The following is a 24,630-nucleotide window of genomic DNA, read 5'->3' as shown; positions in this document are numbered from 1 at the left end:
GATTTGGAAAGGAGCAAAGTATGAACAAGATCCTGCATTTTTGGTGTGAAAAGCAGAATGGTATTTCATCTATTTTAAAAAGAGCTTGAAGTATTTGCAGAGCATTACCAGTTCTGCAGACATGAGTAAAAGCAGAAATTCCATTTTTAATTGTTTTGCATTCCTTCATCTTAGGATCCTGGATCTCTTAATACACACAATAGATGAAAACTTAGAGCTTTTGTTTAGAGTGAATATTTTCTGCTGGAGTGGTGGAACTAATGCAAAGGAAACTCTGGTTCAACTGATTCAAAGCTCAATATAAGAAACTTTCACCAGGTTATAGAGAAATTCCAGGGAGAGACCAGAAAGAGGAAAGATTCTTGACTAAAATAGCTTTTGCAGGATGAGTAATGGTAGATTTTGATTATGAAAAATCATATGAAAATGAAAAATCTATGAAAAAACTTCCAGAATATAGGATGTTCATATTCTGATGAATATGAACATCCTATATTCTGGAAGTTTTTCCTTCAGAGCATTTTTGATTGTTTGTTTTCTATGTAGTTTTGAAATGTTTTTTAACAAATAATTCAGTGAAAGGGGTAAAAAATTACCTTGGACAAGGTAGTAGTTGGATTTCTTGAGCAGCAGAGAGAACTGCAAATACTCATAAATGATTTTTCATGAGGGAGTGGGGAAATTGGTGGAGGGATTTCAATTAAGGGTTGATAATTGCCATAAGAAACAGATATAAAGTGAGGATTGATAGGAGGAAGGATGAACTGAAATGGACATGAAGGGGAAGAGAAACAGTGCTTATTGGAAAAAGGAATGTGAGTGCTAAAGCAACTTATAGAGAAATGCCTACAGTTTTATGAAAAATAGCTTAAACTTGCTTTTTCTTTTTTGTTTCAGTGTTCTGAGGTCATGAAACTTAATCCACAACAAGCTCCATTGTATGTGAGTACCAATTAATGCACTTCACTATTCACACAAAACACTTCCCATCAGCTTTTTGAGGTGCTGCTTCTTTTTCTTTGCTCCCTGAGGAGTTTATTTGTATTAATTCAGTTGTAGATGCTCAGTGGTAATGCTCTCAGGTAAGTAACAGAGCTCCTCTGGTTTCTGCAGACTGTTTTAAGTTGGTTTTGAGCTCTGTAATGCTGTCCCTGTGCAGGTATCCCCCCTTTTGTTTTTCCTCCCCAAAGCTCATGTGTTGTTGTGTCACATGTGACTTGATGTCTTGAGAGGCGGTGAGAAGAAACTGCTAGCGTGGAAACCAGGGCATCCCAGTGTGCAGGGCTTGCCCACTGTGATAATATTTTTCTGTTTGGAGTTTTCAACGTGGCAGGGAGGACCTGGAGGCAGCGCAGGGCTGGGCTGCAGCAGGGGATGGTTTACGTCAGCCTCTCCGAGCTCGTAACCTCCATGAATAAGGAAAAAGCTTCCTCTGGCCCTGAATAGCAGCTTTGTTGGAGAACATGGGCACTGTCAAATTAGACCTGGATGTGTGGGGGTGTGTGAGCGTGTGTTCAATCTGTGCCAAAGCTGCCAGCCAGCTCTGTAACTGTTTGCTTTCCACATTGCCTTGCCATGCTGGGAGCAGGCTGAGCTGCTGCAGCTCACGGTCCTGCCCACAGACCTCGCCAGCCAGGGCAGAGCTGGATGAGAAGATGGAAAATTGGAAGGGAAAATTGCTTGCAAATGTGGTTTTTAAGGGGAAGGAAGGAGAAACAATCAGGACTGGTGATAGACCTTTATCTTGGAGTGTTGAGTGTTGTCAATAATGGATCGTGTTGACCTTTAAGGCCGTGGAGGCTTTAAATTTTGCCTACCTTTAATTACCAACTAGAAGTTTGCATTGGAATTTATTCTCTACCCACTGTCCTAAGTCTGTGCTTGAAGCAAGATTAAAATACTATGTAGTGTGACCTGATTTTGTAGAATGGCTTTCCAGGAGTACACCATATCGTCAATTTTGAAACTAAATGTTGCCTGAATTTTGTTAAATCTCAAGTCTACTGAATGTACCTTGACTTTGAAGAAACTTCATTTAAACTTAGGACACATCCAGAGAGAATGGAACTTATGTGCAAATATACGATGAAATTGCTACAGCAGAGAAATGTGAAAGGTGTAATGCAAAACGAAATTATTCTCATGTCATTTGAACAGTGTATGACTTTGCTAATCTGGAGGCTTTGTTTTCTCAGGCTTATCTACTGAATTAGTTTATTTTCCCACTGTTTTGCATGGGGTTTTATTGAATATGCAATACTGAAGTGTACACTTAGAAGTCCTCATCCCCATGTGACAGAGAACTGGGCTGAGGTCAAATGTAGCCTGGTGTAAAATAATGATTGTATAGCACTTGGTATAGTGTTTCTTTGCAATGCAAATGAGTTGCATTATTAATACATCAGTGACTCCCTTTTCTCTCTTCTTCCCCTGGTCAGGTGTATACACAAATCAGCTCCCTTTCAAAAAACCAAATTTATTGGTAGCTTGAGGAAATTTGAAAGGTCAAGATTTAGTCTTTCTGTTAGCTCTCAGTATAAATGCTTTGTACATTTTAAGATCAGTTTTGTTTTCCATGTGTTGCTAATTGACAGCTCATCTGAGAGTCCTTAGGTGCCAGCAGAACACAAAGAAAAGGGTATCTTCCTGGTATTTCTATATTTCTAAAGGCAGACACAGCAGTCTTGTGGCCTGGCCATTGGGAGGCGAATAACAAACCTCACCACATTCCTTCTTCAGAGTAATGACAACTCCATTTTTCATATACAGCCTCCTTGATCTTGTTTTCAAATTACTGAGAACAGTATTCTGTTAATTCCTCCATAAGGAATTTCATCTCTTTGAATGACTGGAAATAACAGGCAATACTGACATGTCAGAGGATTTCCCTATCTTTGTCTGCTTTCAGGAAAATATGTTTCTCACACACTTGACCCTTTTGTTTTTGACACCTTTGCATCTTCCTCTTTTAAACTAATATATTAGATTAAGGATAATGCAATTTTGTTTATTTTTTTACTAAATCTGCCAGGAGTTTCATCCTGAAAGATCCATTGGATAGTTGTTTTCATCAGCAGCATTACTGAGCTCCTTTTAGGGGGAGAAAGTAAAAAAATTTCTCCAGTTCAGCTCCTGGATGCCAATTAGAGAGCTAAAGCATACTTTTTCCTATCTGGTAATTACCAGGTTGCCAGGATTTCATAATTCATAATTAGGAAAAGAGGTTTGGGAACCTGAGATGTCCAGTATACTTGGGGCCAAAGGTTTTTTGGGTGATGGAAAAGATGGCATTTCCACATACGCACCAATAGAGGGGTAGAGATTCTTGTATTACTCAAATCAATAAAAGGAATGAAGACCACCTGCTGTATCCTTCTTGGTACTTTCTTTTGGCTGCTTGAACTTCTATTTACCTCTTCTGTAAAAATCATCTGTCCTGCTCTGCAGAGCTTGTGACCACTGAGAGGTCACAACCTGTAATGATAAGACTATTGGCCCTTGTAAGTGTGAAGATTAAGAAATAAGGTGGAAAACATATCCTCTATTAATGAGTGGTGTGTTTTTGTGATTCAGTGCCTCATTTCAGCCTTGCCTCATTGTTCTCTTGTTGCTGAGGTTGCCAGGAACTGGAGCTCAGCATTGTTGCAGGTTTGGGCTGGGACAGCTGCTCCTCCTTTGCTCTGCCAACAGCTGGCTCCTGTCCCCCGGGAGCACTGTATGTGTCACCCAGAGCTGTTGTTACCTCCACTAACAAGCTGTTTCAGGAGCTCCCCTGGTCCTGGGAGCTGCTCCCAGCAGTGCAGTCATGGGGCTGAGGAGCTGGTGCCAGGAGAGATAGGGCAGGGAAGTGTTCCCCAATTTAGCTCAGGTGCGATAGCGCGGTGCCGGTGCTCGCGTGGGATGGGAGGCAAGCAGCTCCCCCACCCCTACCACTGTTAGCATGGAATTGCATTTAGAAAGAGTGGTGGGACTTAGCAGAGCCTGTGGCTGAATATTGTGGGGTGAATTTGAAATAAAAATGTTCAAACCCACTTCCTTAAGATGCATTGATTTCTTCAGCTGCTAAAAAAAAGTGCCTGTAGCCAGGCAATGCTTTGGTTATCTGCCTCAGACTGCAGTTGGGAACATCTTTATTGGTGCACAGACACTGGACTCAATCCAAAACTAACTTTACTCACATCCCTCTTGTATTTCGGTGCCATCCTGTTGATATGGGAATTCTTATCAGGCACAGTGTAGAGGATGCAGGACAGTGTTTCAGACCTTACTTTTGGTCTGCCTGGGCCTTTGTGCTCAGGGAGCCCAGGGTCTCAAAGCTGAAGGACCAAGCTGTTCTGTTTGCTGGCAGGGCTTGGGTGGAACAGGAGGATGGGAGATAAGAAGTCACAAACTTCACTTTTCCTTGCTTGCAGCAACCTCACTGATTGTAATGTTTTTATAAGAGTTGTATCTCCCTACCACCAAAAGTCAAAATTTCAGCTTCAGCATTGTAAAGTACTTCCTGGCTCTTGTCACTGTTGTATTGGAATATCCAGATCATCTAAGAGTATGAAAAAAAAGGATTAACAATGCTCTGAACAATGAAGTGTATTATTAGGTGGCCATTTTATTGTTGTGATTCATTAATTCTCTGTTTATAGATGAGATTGTTTACATTAGTCACGTAGATTAAACTCCGCTGTTGCTAACATCCCTGGGAAAGTGCTTTGCAAATGTGAAGTGTTGATCTTTTTAGAAACATTATCATTAATTGGGAGTCTAGCAGATTATTCAGCAGGAGATTTAATACAAAAGGATCAAGGCTCACAAGCCATGTCCTTATTTCCACCCAAACTTTAATAAATATGGAGCGCACGTGAAAGAATGATCAAGGTTGTGTCTTCAGCTGAATAGAGTGTCCTGAAAATCTCCCTTCAAAAGTGATGTGCACAGCTTCTGATTTCAGCCTCTGCTGGCTCTGGGGTCTCTGTAGAATTATTGATCATTTTTGTAACCCAGTTGCATCTGCTACATCTCTGAAATCAATGTTGGTTTGAGGTTTTATTTTCAGAAAAAAGACCTGAGAGCAGTATTTGGGTATGAATATTTTGGAAAAGCATTGGGGTGGCATGCAGGGAAACATTGGGAAACATTAATCTCATCTACTCTTGATTGCAACCAAGGTTACAACCTTAGATCTGCCTTTAAGACGGGAATATTTTTTCATGATGATAATGATCAGTGGGTGTGAAATGGAAAAGATTAGCAGCTGGAGAAGCATGATGTATTGCTGCAAACTTTTCCTTTTTCCTTTTAGATTAAAAGGAACAAACTTGTTTTAAATCACAGCACTCCTCCTCTGCATGGTTTGTCTAAGGTGTGCCCACGTTATTTGGAGTGACAAACCCAAATGTGTCATAACTGGTGATTGCATGAGAGGGCAAACACTTAATTGATAAAAATGCTGCCATTGACTTTGGTCTTTAATCAGGTCTGTGGATGGAGTCTCTTGTCTAAACTGCCACTTAGGAGCTGTGTAACCTGCAGAGTTTCTCAAGGAGACTTTTTGATAGAGATGAGAGCTCCCACTTCCAAGGCAAAATGTCGTGCAGCTTAATGAAGTATGAACTTCAAAAGCCTCAGAAAAAATGCATTGACCCTCTCTTAATATAACCTGGGGTTTAGGTACAGTAGGTACTCTTCTGTTAATGAATGAACTACTGTATATTTCCCAGTTTGTCCTGCTTTAATCTAAAACTGAAAAAAAGGATAATGCTTGTAATATTTTCCCTCCCCATGACATATTCATAGAGAATGATGCCCTACTGAAGTGCACTATGTATTCCTGAGAAAAGCAATTTTTATACCTTCTGATGTTCATGTTTTAACCCCACCCCCCACCTTCTGAGTTAATATTAAAGAATTGAAGATAAAAGTTAACAATACAGAGTTTTGAGGCTTGTGGCAGCAGTGTCTGTCCCAAGTGCTGTGGCTCCTTGAGTCCCTGAGTGCAGTGAGGTGTTGTACCTGTGTGCGCCTCACATCTGGCTTCTTACCTCAGGTGTCACTTGTGCACTGTTGTGTGATATATGATTAGTGTTCTTCAGAAATCTCTGCCAAGGGGACAAAAGGACAAAATGAAATACTTTTATAGTTCTACAGTAAGATGCTGTCATGAGGTTGGCAGCTATGCTTAAGTTACTTTTCTACCAAAGCAGAATTTGTTTGCTTAGTGGCATTTATGGTGACAAAGGCCACTGAGATGCCTGAATATCTGAGGTCAGCCCAGCAGAAAAAGGAGAACATACCACACATGCTTTTGATGTGGGAATTTCTCATGAAAGTCACTATACAGAAGCCCTGTTTTTGTTTCTCTCAAGGTCCTTAGGCAAGAGGACAGCCAGCCTTGATGTTTAGTTCAGCTCTGTGGTGAGAGGATCTGATAAACCTCTTGTCTTTTATTTGTTGGGTACTTGATTTCTTCTTAATGACAAACTAGCTTTCTGCCCTACCTTCAAAATGTCTTTGAGTAATGAATGAGTGGAGGCCTCTGAGCACCTTTTACAAATAAAATATTTGCTTGCATTACTTGTGGAAGAACCTGCTGCTTCATTGGTTTTAAGAAAGTCAGCTGGGGCGCCTGAATAAACTGATTTTTTTTGAGAGGAGTATATTGCAGCTTGTCTGGCTCTGCTTTAATTCTCCAGGCAAAATACTTTCCTCACTAAACTGTGCTTGACCTCATCTTTTAAGTTTTTGTCGCTCAGATCTTTGATTTAGATTCTTTTCATCCTCCACTTCCCAAACCCTGGTCTGTATCATGCAGGAAGCCATCCCTTCTGTGGAAATGGGTGTCTGGCAGCTGCCACCTGAGCTCAGCAACGTCCCCTGGCAAGCTCCCTGCTGCTTCTGGGTTCTGTCACACCCCAGTGCAGACTTCTGCTCAGTCTGGTTGTTATGAGGCTGATTGCTTGGCTTGCTCCTCTTAAGAGAGACAGACACTCTAGCTCATGAGATCTGTGTGATGTTAGCATAGGGCTGTTGGTGAAATGGTCACTTTTGTGCATTTACTGAAGGCAGCTTTGCCTGCAGAAGTCGGATGAGGCTGCCAGACCATCAGCAGCATCTTCCTCCAGGAGAAGCTGTTGCTTAAATTGCAGCTCAGAGGCCTTTTCTCAACCCTTCTTCCAGATTGTCTGAAACGAAAAGTGCTGGATATGGGTTCAAAGCCCTGCTCCCCTCATTATCTATTTGAACTTTTCTTCTGTGATCCTGTTTTGTGGGTGTGAAAGTGCTGGTAAACAATAAACAGTCTGGCTTGAAGTCTGGAGCACTTCTCTGAAATTCTGCCCTTAACTCACCACTACTTTGCAGCATTATGTGTGAACTTTAATATGACTTGCAGAAGATGCCAGAGCTGGTACAGCTGGTAGGGGTGGGAAAGCAGAGACAATGATCTGCTTTTGGGGAGCTGTTAAATTGCTTCCTCCTGTTTTCTGAAACTGCAGAAGGAATCCTTATATTATCACACTAGGAGTTATATTAAAATTGGGTGAAATTGTGTACATGTCTTGGGCTCTGTGTTTGGGATTCATTATTTATTGTGGTGGCTGATGAGCTGGGAGTACCTGGACAGACACAAGAGATGGTGTCCCATCCCCAGCATCACTGACAGTGTTGCCTCCTCTCCTGTCAGGAGGAAGGATGGAGGTCTGCATTTGGGTTTAAGAGAACAAAAGTACTCTTCAACTACTGTTGCACTGTGGGATGTGTTCTTCTGCTACCTTTGGAATGAACAAACACATGTCCAGGTCATTCCTCAGGATACATGCCCCAGCTGTATTTCCTGTAACAAAGTGCTGACAGTCATTTTGTTCAGCTAGAGGCAGTTCTGACAGCAGAGCTGATGTGAGAGCAGTGCTCATGAAGATGTTGATTTCATGAAGCCAAAATTTCACATAGCCTCCCAAATCCCCTGCACTCTCCCTGCAGTGCTTCCCATTGCTTCCAAAGGCTGTGTTGGATGTGATCTCCCTGCAAGTGCTTGTCCTCTGCCTGGCTCAGTAAAACAATTCCATATTGTGCTTAAGTGGAAAATAAAATAATTGTGAATCACTGTAGCTCGATGCTGTGCAGTGCCATCAAGTGGCAGTTCTGTCGCAGGACACATTTTCAGGGCTGCCTGTGTTTGTATTGATGTTTCAAAGTGTTTCTTTTAAACATTACAAAAGTTTCATCTGTCTGCAGTTGTGTTTGGGGAGGGTTACTTCATCAGTAAGGTAATGATTATAATGGTTTCTGTTTTCTAATGGCAAAAATGTCACTTTAAAAAGTACCTCAGCCATTGCAGTAGCTCTAAGTACTGTAGCTGTGAAAAATTTAAAGACTGGCGAGGATATTTTGCAGCTGGCAGGAAAATGAGTGCTCTGGAACACACTGGGCTCTGTCTTTCTGAAGATTTTGCTGTACTGTAGAGGAGGCTGAAGTACCAGGAAACAGCCATCCTTCAGCTCTCTTCTGCTTTTGGATCTTTATGTTCAAACCTGATTTTTTTTTTTCTTTTGGTTTTCTTTAAGACACCCCAAGGCTATTTGTGCAAATACTCCAGTGGTAGAAGATTGCTTCTAATAATATGTCATCATATGTACTTTATCTTCCAGGAATTGTGACTCTCTCCATCCTTCTGGTGCCAAGAGAGTAGCTGGATTTCTCTTAGTCACTGCACACATTCAGAGACTGCCTGCTATTGCTCCTAAGCACTGCAATTTTGTTGTTATTGCTAGATGGGCAATTAGTAGGAAATACTATCAATCACTCAAGCAACTGGTTATAAAATTACCTGGTTTAGTTCTCATAAATGTAATGAAGAACAGAAGAGGCTTTAGGATGAGGCCAGAGCAAGACATTCACATCAATTTGGGTGTGTTTTTCTAGGAACTCATTGAAGTAGTTTCCAGAATTTCAGAAAAAAAGCCTTAAAGACCAGTACTTGTAGAAACTGGATGGTACTGGAGGGGACATTCTGCTACAAAGAAATTTTACCTTCTTTTGTCCTGTCCTTGTGTTCATTGTGACATTACATGGAGACGTGCATAATTTAAAAGTTAACCCCAATGTGTTCCTGCTTTTGTGTACATCTGCACCTCCTTCTCTGTACCAGAGCTGGACAGGGCTTGTGGTAGAAGGGGCTTGGGGTTACTGTCACTACTTGCTTTTTCAGGCCAGAAAGTGCACAATTGTTTAAGTGAATAGCCTGGCTGACACTAAACTGCCTGAATAAATGAAAATTAAATTGATTTTTTCTTTCTGAGTAAATGAAAATTGAATTGATATTTTCTGTACTATACTGCCAAATCCACCAAAACAATAAAGTCCCCCTTGCAGTTTTTCCCTGGCTGTTTACATTTAGTACAAAAGGGTGAATGGCACTCTTCTTATCCTTTCTGTTTCTCTCCTTATGTTTGATTTTGCTGCTAGTTGTACTGTTAATTTTACCATGTTTTTGTGCATGCCAGAAATTGTTAGAAACGACTTTGGCTGTTTGGTTTTGTGAGGCTGTCTGTGTGCAGCACAGGCTGGCACTGAGCTGCTGCACTCTGCATTCTCTGAGCGAGTGCTGCAGAGCACGTGGAGCCCTGTGCTAAGGCAGTGGTACAGCTAAATCAGCTATTAACAGCCCAATCTAATAACCTGCCTGGCTCTGGCTAGCAGAGTGGCATGTCAGGAAGATCTCTGCATGAAGATAAATCATGTGTCTCTTTCAGCACTAACGAGATCCTGTTACTTTGATGGATTTCTGCTGGCAGTCTGTAGAGATCTCCTTTGAGCTGCATGGATTAATATGTGTGTAATGGTTATAATAGCATCTTGACACTCAATAAAGACTCATCTTGGAGATGATTGATTGGAGGCTGACAGAGACATGCTCTGTCAAGGGATCCACTAATAATGGATTTCTTGAAGCATACCCATTTCCACAGGAGTTTGGATCGCACTGGTTCAGAGTAGAAAATCCACACCTTGCCCTCCTCAAGCCTTTTATCTCTTTGCCAACAAATCCTGCTGCAGGATTAGACACCTGGACTGGCTTGGGCTGTGGTTGTGGCTGTGAGATGGTGTTAATAAATCAGCCCTAACAATATTGGCTCTGCAGACAGGCAAGTTGAGGGTGTCCATGCTGTGTTTTTTAGTAGAGGTTGCACTCAGGGTAGATCCATGAGAGCCAGTTTGGACCTGGAGGCAACAGCTCAGGGCTGTTTATCATAAATGTCTTTGTTTTCCCACAAATTCTTTTTTGCCCTAAGAGTCTTGAATAAATGGTCTTTTGACTCTGTATTTGTGTTGACATTTTATCCATCAATGTGCTAAGCTAATCTTATTTTTGGACCAAATTCTTTTTCACCTTTGAGGAATGAAAGTGGTCTGTTTCAAGTCATGGCTTTGTGGCTAGTATTGGAAGAGGGGATCACTTGGGCTCAGTGCAGTGATAATGAAATATGGAAGGTATCACCTTGATTTGCTCTGTGGGCTGGCAGAAAAATGTCTACCATCATTCTGCTCTTTTGGTGGCCTGTGGGCAAGACAGAATGGTCTGTAGCTGTGTTTTAGAAAGAATTAGAGAGTGCTTTGCAAAATCTGGCTTTCTCATCACAGAGGTGCTCAGTATTTGTGCTGTTAACCTGAAAAAAAAAATCACATCAAACACAGTTCACTGGTAGAAATAATAGCACTGCTGTTAATTTAAAAAGGAAATAAGGTTAGGTCTGGAGGTCGATTTTTAGAAAAAAATTATTTGTTTTATTTAAGCCACTGGAGTAATTCTTGTTGTCTTCTTTTGTGTGGGTGCTGGTTTTTTTTTTTTTTTTTTAATTAGGAAAACCTCTGTGCTTCATACTTTAAGATCAAGGAGTTTCAAGTCATTGACTATGAAAAAAGACACAATCTGCCCCAAAACTTGGCAGCTTGCCATTCTATTTATTTTTGGAGTCTTTCCCTGAAGGTTTTATCTGCAGGAGGTTGCAACACTCCACCCCAATGACATCCATCTTTCTCCTTGCTCCTGACCCAGGTCACTGCCTTTATCATAGGGGATATCTCCAGGTGAGGGGGGATTTCTAGAGTTGCTCATGTTCAGACACATTTCACAGCCCTACCTTTGTTCCTGAGGCCTGGAGTTCTGCAGAATGAACTGTGTTTGATGTGATTTTTTTTTTCCCCCACTAAGTGCTCCTCTGAGTCAATCCATAGTGGTGACATTGAGGATGTCTGTAATAATTGCTGTTATCTTGCTGTAACAGATACCTCTGACCTCCTCCCATGGTCCCTTCCTTTTCTATCCATGTGCTGGGTGCTTGCAGGCTAAATGGCCACATCTGGAGAAGGGTATGGATGTTCCAGGCTGAGGCATTTGAGATCCACTGACAAACTCAGAGAGGGAAGGGGACTCAGCTGGGCGTTTTGGAGGTAGGACCCATCCCCAGATTGTGCCCCTCAAGTGTGAGCTGTTCATCTGTTAACCTGGGAATAGCAGCCTGGAAGAGTTTGGTGGATGTAGGTTATTTCCTTGCCATGGAATAAGAGCATTCTGTGGTTTTTGGAGCCAGCTGTGATAGTGCTGTGTCACAGCTGACTGGCTGGAACACTTACTCAGACCTGGAAAAACTGGAATCTAAGCCTTTCTCAATCAAAAGGGTTATTCCAGGAGATGAGAGCACTGTCATGTTTGCTCTAAAAATAGTTGCTCAAACCCCCATTTCCTTTTGCAGTCAGGAGAATGTGTGGCTGCACATGGTTTTGTTCTGCATGGGGATGTCCATGTGTCCTTCCCAGATGTAATTCTCTGAGGGTTTAAGCACAAGTTTGCACCAACCCAAAGTAACCTTAGATGGGAGGGATCTTCCAGCTGAGATATAGGAACTGTCTGGGAGCAAAAGTTTAGCTTGTGTACTCACAGATCTTGTGTACTCACAGAGCTAGATAGTAATGGATCATTAAGCATCTAAACGCTAAATTATATTGTACTTTTTTCCTTATTTGATGATTTCTGCTACATTTTGTGAAGGTGTCTTGCAGTTACCTTTTCCATGTTCCAGCTGCTTTCAGACTCCTCTGCAGTTCTCAGTTTGAGGTGGAATTGTCTCAACTTTCCCTTTGATTTTTGTCTAGCTTAATTATTGTCAGTGCTGCACCCTTTCCAAAGAAAATGTCATGTGATTGAAAAGCCAGCTGTTCATTTAAAAGTCATTTGGATGAAAAGTACTCAGTGTTTGGGCCACGATTCCCATTTCATTGATGGGGAAACTCAAAGCACAGGGATGTGAAAGGACTTGCCTCCTGCTGGAATTCCAGCCTGATCCTGGGTGCTCTGTGTCAAGCAGTAGCTGGAGTAACAGCGAGTCCAACTCCATCTAAAAATTAATAAATAAAGGTACCAGTGAGCCTGAACTGCAGGAGGAGGAGGAAGAAACCACTGATGTGATTTTGTGCTGTACTGGGTATGGTAAAGCTTTCCTGGGAGCAGTTTAGGGCTTCCCAAAAGGGAAGAAGCAGAAATGCAATAAAGCAGTGACTCAACCAGGGCCTGATTCATGTTATGAATAGCGGAAACAAAACAGAACTTGTTACAATGGTAAATCACATTTACTCATCTAATCCAGCCTCTTTCATAAAGCATCATAATCTCAAAATCTGCAACTCTTAGAAGGAAATACCTAGGGAGAAAAGCTTTCTTTCCTTCATGTGAATCCCCAACCCATCTAACCCATGGATTTTCCATTCAGTAGGTTTGTGCTGCACGAGAACACAGCCGCAGTTTGCTGTCAATGATCAGCAGCAATTTTTGCATTTTGCTTTTCTGGGTAGAATAGATTAATGATTACCAGTTGTTGGTGTTTTCTCATGAAAAGAAGATTGTTAAAGTAACAATAGAGTGCTGCAGAAGGGCTATCTAATGCACACTTAATTTTCATAAGTATGTTTAGATTCTGTGTATGGAGATCAGTGGGTGGTTAGTGGCTTAAGTAAAGTTCTTTAAAATTCCCAGTATGAAACATGGGGGGAAAAACCAGCTTAGAAGTGAAATGCTTCAGCTGCAAAAGTACAGCTCGCCTTTTGGGGGGTTTTTTGGGGTTTTTTTGGCTATGTGGTGGGGTTTTTTTGGTGGTTTTTTGTTTGTTTGTTTAGGGTTTTTCTGTGGGTTTTTTTAGGTTTTGTTTTGTTTTCGGTTTTGGTTTTTTTTTTTGTTCTTGTTGATGTTTTTATTTTTAGAAATGTTAAAATTTGTTAGTCAGCATGTTAAGAATATTTTTTTCCCTTTTTCAGTCCATTGTTTACAAGCATACCCGTTTCTGGTAGAGCTGATATCCCTTGGGGAACCTTCCCTACTGCAAACTAAATTCATGGTCTTCATCTTGAAGCCTGGAGTTCTGCATTTGCCAGGGCTGTTTTCATGGTCCCAAATGATGAACAATTTCCCCAAACCAGACAGATTTCCAGAGCCTGAAGTGGAGAAGAAAGATGTCTTTATATGCTTACAACAATTATTTCTTTTTGGAAGATAGTATTTTTGAGGTGATAACATAAGTGATCTTAATTCTTTTGAGCTTAAAGGTTTTGTTCACTTTATTGCCACTTCCAAATATTGCTAAGGTTATCTATTAAAAAAAAAAAAGCCTTTGAAGGTAAATAGTCCATTTTAACAGACTTACTTGGAGTTGTTTGTGCTTTGCCTACACACCATCAACAACTACTGGAAAATTACTACCTAAAAAGGTGGAGTTGTGCTAATGCCAGCAAATCATGCTGACAAACAGGTGCCTTGTCTAGGTAGCTTTGGGGTTTAGTTCTAATGACAGCATTTTACCTTTTTAGAGATAATTGTATTTCTGCTGCCAAAACTTCAGAGTTGGGCCACTCTAAAATCCCTTTCTGCGTTGTTTTCTAGTTTAAAGTTCAAAGTCAGGCTTGGCTTTTCCAGTGCACCTGTCCCATGGTGAGGCAGACCTGCTTTCTCCCTGTGGTTTGGAAAAGGGAATATGTGTAGAGGAAAGAGCTCCATCCTCCTTCTTTACATCCCATTACATCTGAGACTAGGGATTTTTCAGATCCAAACAAGGGACAGGGTGGCCTCTTTCATGAATGGACCACGATGGAATGTTTTCATTTCCAATGGGCTTTAAGCCAAGTAAATATTAGTCGATCCAAACTAGTTTTGAAATGAAATTATTCTTATTTGTTGGAGCATTCCAGAGAATGGCTTTGATCTGTCTGTACTTTCACCAAAGGGATATTGGCAGGCTGGCCTCCCATTTCTAGCCATTTGGGATGAAAGAAGGGTTATAATAACCACCTTGTGTGGCAGTGATCCTGAACAGATGACATTTTTTGGACAATATTAAATGAATAAAGGTAAACATACTTCAATTAAAATGTTTTTGGAGGCTGAATGCAATAGGGCTGTTGGAAAGTCTTCTATGTGGGTTGGAGGAATTTGGCTGCATTTGTAACTGATTTTCTTTAAATCCAAAAATCTTGGAAAGAGAGGGGTTTGTTCTGTGCATTATTTCCTTTCCAAATAAATACATTGTTTGAATAACTTAAAAATCAAATCAAAATTGGCAGTGAACAATAAAATTGTCAGTAACTGGGAGGTAGAGAGGTGTGTTGAAGAAGGAGGATTTTTGCTTCTGGGATCACATCAGCACAGTGACCTGTACCAGGCACAGTGACTGAGTTAGCTCAGGTGATACCTGCAGGGAAACTGAAGCACACAGCAATTAAGTGGCACATTATCAGTCTTACCAAAGATATTTAGAGACAACTTAAAAATACTTAAAAAGTAAAAAATCCAATAAATAAGAGGCTCAGTTTTCCACAGTCTTGGCTGAAGGATCCTCCAGAAGAGGCGGGAGCAGGGTGGTGGAGACCCTCCCACCATGAAGTGCTGCTTAGACACAACTGAAGAACCTTTTAAATTGACACAGCTGATGATAATTTGGGCTCTCCCTAGACTTAAACAGTAACTGAAATGAAGTGAATTAAAATCTAAGTAGTGGAACAAGTGGGTTGGAAAGATCTGCTGGAGGTCACTGGTCTGACCACCTTCCACCTTCAAAATTAGTTCAGCTATATGTTTAAGTTTCATCTTAGATTTCAGCTTATGTGGAAGCTCTGATATTGAGGTTTCTTACGTGTATTTACTAGGTTTTCTGTGAATAACTAAATATACAAATTGTTATTTGCAATATTGATGCAAATTAAATTGCTTTTCCTAGAAATGTGAGTAGTTTGCATGGATAGACAGGTGCCTTCTCACAAAAAACTCTGTCAATTTGCTTTGATTTCACAAAAATTAGACTAGCTGTACTTGACTTCTGAGTTAAATAAAAGAAAAATCTCTTTTAACAGATACTGTGTTAAACACTCAGTGCTGTTGGTGCATGTTCTGAAGTGTCACCTGCATTTTAAATCTGTTTAAGTACTTTGTATGTTCATGCCTTAAGGGAGAAATGGTTTGAACAAAGACGTGTATAAAAAGCAAAGCACAAAGGGTTTGTAGGTTAAAACTCAAGCTTTTGGTTTTTTTTGAACATCAGCTCAAATCTGGATCCATTTGCTTGAAATGGAATATTTAGTTTTCAACTCAGCATGTGAACTGGTCATGCTTGAATTTAAAGCTTGATTTATTTCTTTTTGCACCTGTTTTTATTTTAACACTGACTCTATACAAGATAGACTTTTGCTACATGGTTCCTTCCTCCCCAGCTGGAAGTCTGGTCTGATATTATCGCGTGAGACCTTCCTAAAATTTACATTTGTAACTCTACAACATCTGAAAATACAAAATACACTCACTGCTCCATTAGGTTGTGGAGTTTGTTTTTGAATTTATGGTTTTCTTTTCTGTGTCACAGCATTGACCCACATATTTGATTTTAAGACCAGTGGCTGGTCATGAACTTGCCCCGCAAAATCTTGTTTGTATAAAACAAGGCACAGTCCTGCCCCTGGCAAGAAGTGCCAGATGGGCTGGATCAGGGGAGAACTGGACATAAACTCTGAGGTGGAAACATGAAAGGGGCTGAGGGAGAGGAGAGGGAGACGTGAGGCAGAGCGTGGGAAGCGACGCTAAGGCGGGACGGATGGACGGGAGGGCCTGGAAGTCTGGGAATTGTCTACAGCAGTTGTATGTGACAAAGAGAAGGGATGAAACCTCTTGAGGGGGAGGTTTTAAAGGAAATGACATGTGTATTCTCTTGAATATGCAAATCAGAATTACATAATCTGCAATAACAATAATAATAATAATAAAAAAATCTTTTCCAGATTTGCAGCTGTAACCATATGTTCACTGGGGTGGTGGCAGAGAGCTGGCAGCCACAGCTGCTCTGTAAAACTGGGGCATCCACCTGGTTCTGATCTCCATAGACAAGGGACAGAAGGTCACATCACAGACTGTTGTTCTCAGTACCTTGTAGTTTATATAATTTTTTCAGGCTAATAAATAAAGTATGGGGAGACCCCAGAGGCACTTAAAAGATGTGTAGATGTGGCACTTGGGGACGTGGTTTAGTGATGGCTTGACAGTGCTGGATTAACAGTTGGACCTGATGCTCTTGGAGGTCTTTTCCTACCTAAACGAGTCTTACAGGTTTTTCATCAAATGAAAATGCTTCACTTAGTTCTGCAATAACTGTAAGCCATCCTCTTTCCTTGCTTTTCCTCCCCCATGGAATACTGAAATTGGTTCACATTGCCCCTGTTCTTTCCCATGCAGATGTAGGAATTTCAGGTGTATTTACTGTACTCTTTCATGGGTTATCTGTGATAACCATGTGCACCCTTTATAAATATAATTTTCCCTGAGAGCAAAGATGAGCTAAATGATAAAATATGCTGAGATACTGAACTAAATCCTTCATAATACTAAGCAGGAGAGTTTAACCAACAGATCAGTGGAGGCTTTTTCTCAAGGATTGAATAACTGCTGTATTTGCTAACACACAGATCTTTTCACCAAGGCACGAGCTTATATCACAAAGAGTGAGAAGAGTTACCACTCTCTGTGCCACCACAGTTAGTGTTTCTTTGTAAGGAAGGTGGGAAAAAAAATCTCAGTTGATATGAAACTTTGGTACCTTTGTGTATTTATGGATTGTGGATGAGAGATGTGTTCAGTGATGGGGTTGGATCTGTGGTTGCAGTGCTAGCTTGGACAGGGGAAATGTGAGTGCTCAAGCAAGAATTGGGGCATTTTTTCAAATTTCTGAGGGCAGAGGCAATTTTGGCCACTATCTCATTAGTTATGTGTGTCTATATTCTGATATATATTATTTATGTATATATTCTGTTATATATGTCCATATATATGTGTGTGTTCAAAAACCCCTGTGTGGGGTGTGCACATCTTTGTCAGACTTGGTGTGATTTCACCATATTAAGTTGTTATTTTGAAAATATTCTGGAGGTTTCTACATGTCTCTTCCTAGAGCTGCATTCAACCTGTTTCCTTGATGTTGGCTGGCTTTGATACTGAGGTTGACTTGCATATCTGCAAATTAGGATGGGCACTGAGTCCTATGAAAGAAGTTTATGAATGGAGAGGGTGAATCTTGTAGGAAGAGTAATTTCATTTTAGATGATGCAGTTCTTGGTTATGTAAACTTAATCTTGTTTCTTGTCCTTTTTCCTAGGGTGACTCTGTTATTACAGTGCAGCTGACTGAGGAAGATAAAGTTGAAGATGATGTAGTTTTTTATTTGGTCTTCACCGGATCAACTGTCCAACACTGCACAAGCACGAGAAAGATTAATCCTGGGAGTCTGGAGACAATTTCTCCTGGTAAACAATTGCCTTTCTTTGCATATCAGTGTATCAGTCTGTGAAATTTGGTTACTACAAGTGAATGGAATGTAATGCTGGTTGCTTGGTTGTCTTTTTCCTCATTTACACATTCTCAAGGAATAGAACACATGGTTTGGATGACTGCTTTTACCTTTTAAAAACCTCTTAGTTGATTTCATTAGAATTATATGACTTTGAGATTGCAGTTATTTAATATGTAACTATGAGATGCTATTGTAGAAAACTCACAGTTACACATGCACATAGTAAAATGCTTTTAAATGCAGCAAAGATGGTGAAGGATACATTTGTAAAGTTACAGATGCTATTGCCCAAATGGGATAGCCCAGTAAGTCTTAGCTACACTCATCATCTGCTTGACTCTATGAGGTTCACTCAATGCTGTCATTCTGGTGAAATATAACCCTTTCCCCTAAATCCTGTTCAGCTCAGAGCTCACAGAGCATTTCTGGAGCTCTTGCAGTACAGGTGATGTGCTGCTCAGTGCCATGTCTCCATGGCTGCTTCAGATGAGGTGGGTTTGCACATGAAAGCCCACCTCTGTTTTTATCCTTTGTGCCACCAACAAAACAAAACCAATCAGCATTTCCCTTCGGTGACTTCAGGACCGTGGGAATGAGCGTGTTCCAGGCTGCAGTCCTCACCATTAACCTTTCATTCTGACTTGTTGCTATGCAGCACATTGCTACCAGTGTGAGAAAAACGCCTGACATTTTCACTACACACAGTGTAGCTCAGAACATCAAGAGTTTTCCTTGGGTTTGTCTTTTCATCTACCTCCTAAGTATTGTTTTGTGAGAGATGCACGTGGAGTAAAATTCAGAGTTGTTTTGTCTTGGGAATGAGTAGCTAAAAGTTGGCCACTCAGTTTTTTTCATTTCCTCCTCTTTTTGTGCTGTTCATGTTGTTCAGCTGGCTTGGGAAGAGAAGCCTTTTTATGGCTACTGATGACTGGAGCCCCGTGCAATCAATTAGATTAGTGCTTATTTTCTCCCAGAAGAGCAAGAGGGGGTGACTCCTTCCCTGCTTTTGTGGGGTGGGCGTGGGGCTCTGCCAGCTCTGCTCAAAATGACTTCACCTCTCCCTCGGGGCCGTGGTTGCTGTGCCAGGAAAGGAACTGAAAAGCTTCAGTGTTCCCTCCAGCCCATGTGGGAGCCAGCCTGCTGGATGGGATTTCCGGGCAGGAACGACTCTTTCCCATCACTGCTGCCCTTGCAGCAGTGCTGGACGTGCCCAAGGAGGTGGCTGCCAGGTGGGACCAGGGTGATGCTCTGGGCACTGTCTGTCCTGCCTGCCAGAGATAACTGAGTCACTGGGAGGGCTCCCTGCTGCTCCTTCTGGTGCTGCTAGTGGGAAATCTGACACCGTCCATGATTCAAAAGGAAAAGAGGGAATTTCTCTCAATTGTTCCTTTAGCAATAATGGATTGTTTTGTTGGTGTTTTTTTTTTTTTTTTTTACCCAGTATAGTCATGATCTTGTGGAGTGTGAGGTTGGACCAGGATGGGTGCTGTCCCAAAACAGAGCTTGTTTCAGACAGAGTTTTAGGGGACCTTTCACAAAGGTAGTCTCATTGCTGCACTGTCCAGGGCTGTGGTGCAAGAGGTGGCATCTCAGATGTAAAATAGCCATGTGGATAGCACCCTCATCTGTGCTCATACCTCATTTTGGTGAGACTGCCTAAGAAAAAAAAATTCTTCAGTGATGAAGAGGTTGTTGGAGAAAGGCAAAGCAAGAAATGGGAAAAGCCTGATTTTTTTCATCCTCTCTACTGACACCCATGCATTTGTCCCGCGTTGTTTCAGCAGTGATTACACTGATTTCAGTAGAAGCATGACTTATTTCAGTGCAGCTCTTCCTCCTCCTCCTCCTCCTTCCTGGATGCACAGTGAATCTGTAATCATGTGTTTACACTCTGTATGTTCCACAGTTGCCTTGGCAATGGCTGTGGTGACTCAGAGTGTTATTTGACCCCGGAGGGATTAGCTATGAACAACACACAGTGTGTGTGAGACCAGCCCTTGTTCAAACACCCAGCCCTGGGCACTTAGCGAGTGTTCTGCGAGGAAACTCCTGCAAACAGCTCTTAGCCAAAATCTCACCCTTTACTTCCAGCTCTGAGCATCTTTCATTTGTTCCTGTGATGCAAGGTGTGGCACATCCCTGCAAGCACAGCAGCTCCTGGGGCCAGCTCAGGTGCACTGAGGAAGGGTTGGTTCCCTCAGGAGCCTCTCTGCCTTCCTTGAACCTCCTCTGCATCCCTTCTGGACTCCAAGGCTCTTCCCTCATTCTTGCCCCAAGTCCTCAAAATTTCATGTGGTCCCCAGGAGACTTCAGATTAAGTCCATCAGTGGCTGGGGTGAAAGGGTGATGTAATTCCGTTCAAGCTGAAGTAAAAACAAGCCCACATTTATAATTTTTGTTTCTTGAGTTTTTCAGTGAGTTTCTTGATGTACAGAAGTGTAAGACAGACAAATAATTTCATTACATTTGCTGTCAAAATTAATCAGAATGTTTCAGAAAAGCTTTTAAATAAAATCACATTTGAAAAGAAATCTTAACAACATAATGTTGTTTTAGGTAAAAAATTAGAGAAAATGGAATGGAAGTATAAGCTGTCAAAATTCTCCTTAAATTTTCATTGTATGTGAAAATTCTCTACATCCTGAAAGACTTTACCTAAATAAAAGCAGAATTAAATGACTGCTGCATCTTATATAATTACTAGAGCAATCTGCTCCTTTCCTATGCTTTTTTTATCATCAGCCTTAAACAATGAAAAAATATATATAGTCCATACTACTGTTCAAATGTGAGCTTTTATTTCTGTACAGTGGAAAAGAAAGGACTTCTGATTGTAAATTTATGGTAGCAGCTTTCTTTTACCTGAAGATTTGGATAAATACAGATTCATCACTTCTTGAAAATACAGAATACTTACCTGTATTTACATTCTTCCTCTGAAGAATGGGGATGGATTATTTATTCTGCCCTGCTGTTGGCTTTGTTAATTTAAGGAAGGTAATTTCCCCTTGTAAGAAACAGATTCTCATTTGAGCTGATCAGTCATAACTTGAAGTGTCAAAATTAGCTACTGAGGTTCAAGAATTAGCCAGGAGATGATGTTTTGTGTGCTTTCAGTACCTCTTTTGCCAGCCTAAGGACACACCAGGTTACATCATCCAAGCAAGCTTTTGTTTGTCTCAGTGAAAAGCTACCAAAACCTCATTTAACTGTTGGCTTTACTGTCACTATTGCAGTTCTTCTATTTCTAATTAATCTGGTTGAAATTCTCCCTAATGGAAGCAGTTTTCCTCAGTCCCAGAGGCGCTGTGTAGCACAATTTCAAGCATTGTTGTATCAGACACAGCATTAAGGTGGCAGGTGGAGGTGTAATGGCGCTGGCACCACTCCAGTGGGGATCTCAGTGCAAAATCTTGGTCACTTGAGTTTGGGTGTTCAGAAAGCATCAAAAGTCTGAGTAGGGAAGGAAGTAGAGACATGATGCCATCTCTGCTGCTGTGGTTAACTGTTGTTGGCTGCTGAGTTTGTACTGTGGGGAGGGATGTGTCCTCTCAGGTCACAGACGCTCGTCCTCCTGGTGTTGGTCATTAATTGAGCTTTTGAGCAAGTCCTTATTCCTACAGCAGCTGAGATTGCCATAATCTCAATGCATTTTATTTCTTCTCACCATCTCTGCAGGGTAGGGAGTGTAACTGAGGCCAAGCAGATTGCATGTGGTACTGGAGGAAATCTGTGCAAAGTAGGGAAGTGAAACATTCATTGCAAAACAGCAGCCTCATCTCTTGTCTCTCTGCTAGAGCAGTTTTTTCCCCACTGGGAAAAAACCCAACCCAATAATAAAAATCCTCAAATCATGAATCTGGCAAACAAATCAGCAGAAGAAGGAATGACCTCATCACTGTCCACACAAGTCAAAAGTCCCAACCACAGCTCGCCGTGGCCAGTGGAGGCCTCTGAGCATCGGGAAACTCTAAGGGAGATCTGGGGGAATTTTTTTGCAGGAGCTGATGTGCTGGGGGCTCCACTATTTGTGTGGTGCATTTATTGCTCAGGTTTGCAGGCCATCACCATAGCAGCTGTATGGTTGGACGTGTGTTGTGTGCTTTGCATTTAACAACTGGTGGTCTGGAAAGTGTGGGAGACATGGGGGAAATTCGCAATGAAATTTTGAACAGGGAGAGACAGTCCAGAAATGCAGAGCTGCAGCAGCTCCTGATCAAATAAGTGAAGGGGTCTGAACACCCTGTCTGTGAGCCAGGTCACCAAAATAAGAAGTAAATTTTGTGAGATATAATTGCCTTGGTGAGTACTGTTGCAATGTGTCTCACTCCAAGCTCTGATAATACAAAAAGCGCTTTTCTCGTGTTTGTTGAACTCAAAAGGTGAAGGATTCTTGTGTGGGTTTCAAAGGGGAGGAGAATCAAAACTGGAAGTAGAAAAAGGGTCTGAGACTGTCTGTCTGCTGGTAGCTGCCAGCCAGCAGTTTCCACAGGGCTGACACATTCCCGTTGACTCACTCTCAGCTTTCTCTCCATCCTTAAGCTAAGGCAGAGAAGCAGTTCAGTCTTTAACTTGTTCTTAATTCCATAGCTCTCAGAGTTGCCGTTTTTTGGGGTTTTTTTTCTCCTTACTTTCTTTCTACTAGTTAAAAGGATAGACAAAAATTAATTTCACTTAGCTTGGAAATGCCTTCATTTCAAACTTTTCTTTTACTGTGAAATCCTTTACATATGGTCATGCTTTATTCATTTCTACCACAGACTGTATTTTCCCCTAAGAAACAACTCTTCATAGAAAAAGCTGTATTTCATGAATTACAATCTTTGTACTGGTAGACCAGAAGGGTAAACAAGTTGCATAACAAATGGCCACTTGGCAATACTAGTTGTGGATTTGAAAATACTCTTAATTATGAAACAAAAAAAACCTTAAAATAGACTAAAACAGCATAGCCAAGAAGACTTTTTGCAGTTCATCCTCTTCGGTGTATTTAATTGCTTGAGGCAGTGTAATTAAAAGGAAGTGATGCCAGTGCTAGATGACATCAGTCACAGGAAAAGGTGATTGAATCTGTGTTGAAATTATTTAAGATGTAATGTGTGGGGTCTTGCAGTTCTCGAGGTTTTTAGGGCATCTGCAGTGTGTAAAGGCCTTTAAAAAAATCTTTACCCACTCTTCAATCTGTCTTTCACCTTTCCAGTGAAAGGTTTGAAAGGAAAAGCAGAGGCTCCTGTCCAACGCTGATGCCGTGCCCGTGTATTTCATAAGGCTTCCTGTGTTGCAAGAGTGAATACAGTAACTGTGTACATTTCACAAATGCACACAAAGACGGGCTCTGATTTTCAGAACTAGAACTCAGGATTTCTGAAGCAGAAAAGAAGCACTTTTTGGATGGTCACAGGAGATCCCTTGGCTTCCTTTTCCACCAGCCACCAGATGACAACATCTCTTGAGTGCATCTTGGATGCAAATCTGAGATCCTTCACTAGGTTCACAATATTTGTTGTCTGGTTTTCCTGTCCTTAAATCTCTCTGTGAGACCTCTTTCAACCCAGCTCCACCATGGTGACTTGGAGGATGCAATTAGTCTTTAGTCACCTACCAAGCAAACCAAAACATGTCCTTCCAGCAGGGCTTTAAATAGCTGCCCAGCCTGGGGGCCCATTGTTTGATAGCTCCAATGTGAATTCTGAAAATAGGAGGTTTGGACAGGATTTCCACTTTTGGAGGAGTAGGAAATGAAATCATCTTTTAATAAAGCTCTGTTTAGGGGTGTTTTGTCTCCATGTAGGCTTTGTTGAACAAGAAGTCAGAAGAGTTGTGCTGCTGCCCTTTTAACTGCACCCCAGATCACAGGCACAGGTAGCAATTAGATGGACAGGTCTAAGCTGTACATTAATTTATCTGCTAATGACTTGCAGCTGAGAAATCTGTCCCTGTTCTCGTGCTCATTGATCTGCATCAGCACCATGTAGAGGAAGCAGTGCTGTCGTGCTGATACATCTCATCTCTTCAGGGATAAGAACAGAACAGAGCACCATGTCTTCATTTTTCATTCTCATCTTTTCCCCAGAGCAAGCTTCGTTAAGTGTCCCCATTCATTCCTGGTAAAGAATTCTTCAGTTTAAGAGCTGTTGTCTCATTTAGAATTATTTTTAAAGTGTGGTTTGATGCATAGATGAGGAATTCACTTCAGAATTAATTGCAGTACCAATCCCTGAATAGATCGAAATAGTTTTTTAATTTCTGTATTTTTCCTGCAATATGTTGGTATTTCTCAAAACAGCTCCAAGTCAAGAGTTGTTTCTAAGCTAGTTTTAAAGTAGCTGAGGAGTAAAAGGAGAAATGAGATAAAATGCAATGTTGCTGGAGTTAAGGATGGATTATTTGACTTTTATCACAGCGTACAAATGACCACATTTGATACTATGGCAAAAAAAAAAAAGGGTGAAGAAGGGAAGTGTAGCCATGCAGTCTAACATGGCAGCTAGAGAGAAACATGTAAGTTTGTGAGGAGAGTTAAAACTTGAATAAGGATGGTACAAGCATGACAGAAATTGAATGAAAAATTCATCATTTTTAGTGCTATTTGGCCAAAGGCCCTGATTTCTGGAGAAGACTGAAGGCAGTCAGAAGGGTTACTGGGCAGTATTGGGAACCTGATGGCATTGTAAAGCATGGAGATTTCTCATCCCTTCTCTGAGGTGCTCTTATCTGTGTGGTTTATTCAGTTACATGTGTTTTCAGCCTATGGAAATACAAACCT

At 41.2% G+C, this 24,630-nt stretch overlaps 1 protein-coding gene across 4 annotated transcripts in view; it reads left to right on the top strand.

Annotated features, from left to right (window-relative positions):
• AKAP13 (A-kinase anchoring protein 13) overlaps positions 1 to 24,630 on the top strand; it is a 203,203-nt gene that overhangs the window by 55,869 nt on the left and 122,704 nt on the right. For all 4 annotated transcript variants that reach the window (XM_084214119.1, XM_084214121.1, XM_084214120.1 and 1 more), the window contains exons 4-5: positions 898 to 942; positions 17,670 to 17,817. In XM_084214119.1, the coding sequence (XP_084070245.1) occupies positions 910 to 942; positions 17,670 to 17,817 (181 nt within the window). In that variant the 5' untranslated portion in view covers positions 898 to 909. The remainder of the gene's footprint in view (positions 1 to 897; positions 943 to 17,669; positions 17,818 to 24,630) is intronic.

This window comes from Fringilla coelebs (assembly GCF_963513975.1).
Source record: "Fringilla coelebs genome assembly, chromosome: 12".
Taxonomy (NCBI): Eukaryota; Metazoa; Chordata; class Aves; order Passeriformes; family Fringillidae; genus Fringilla; species Fringilla coelebs.
The sequence above is the reverse complement of the archived record's forward strand: the minus strand, read 5'-3'. Positions and strand labels throughout refer to the sequence as shown.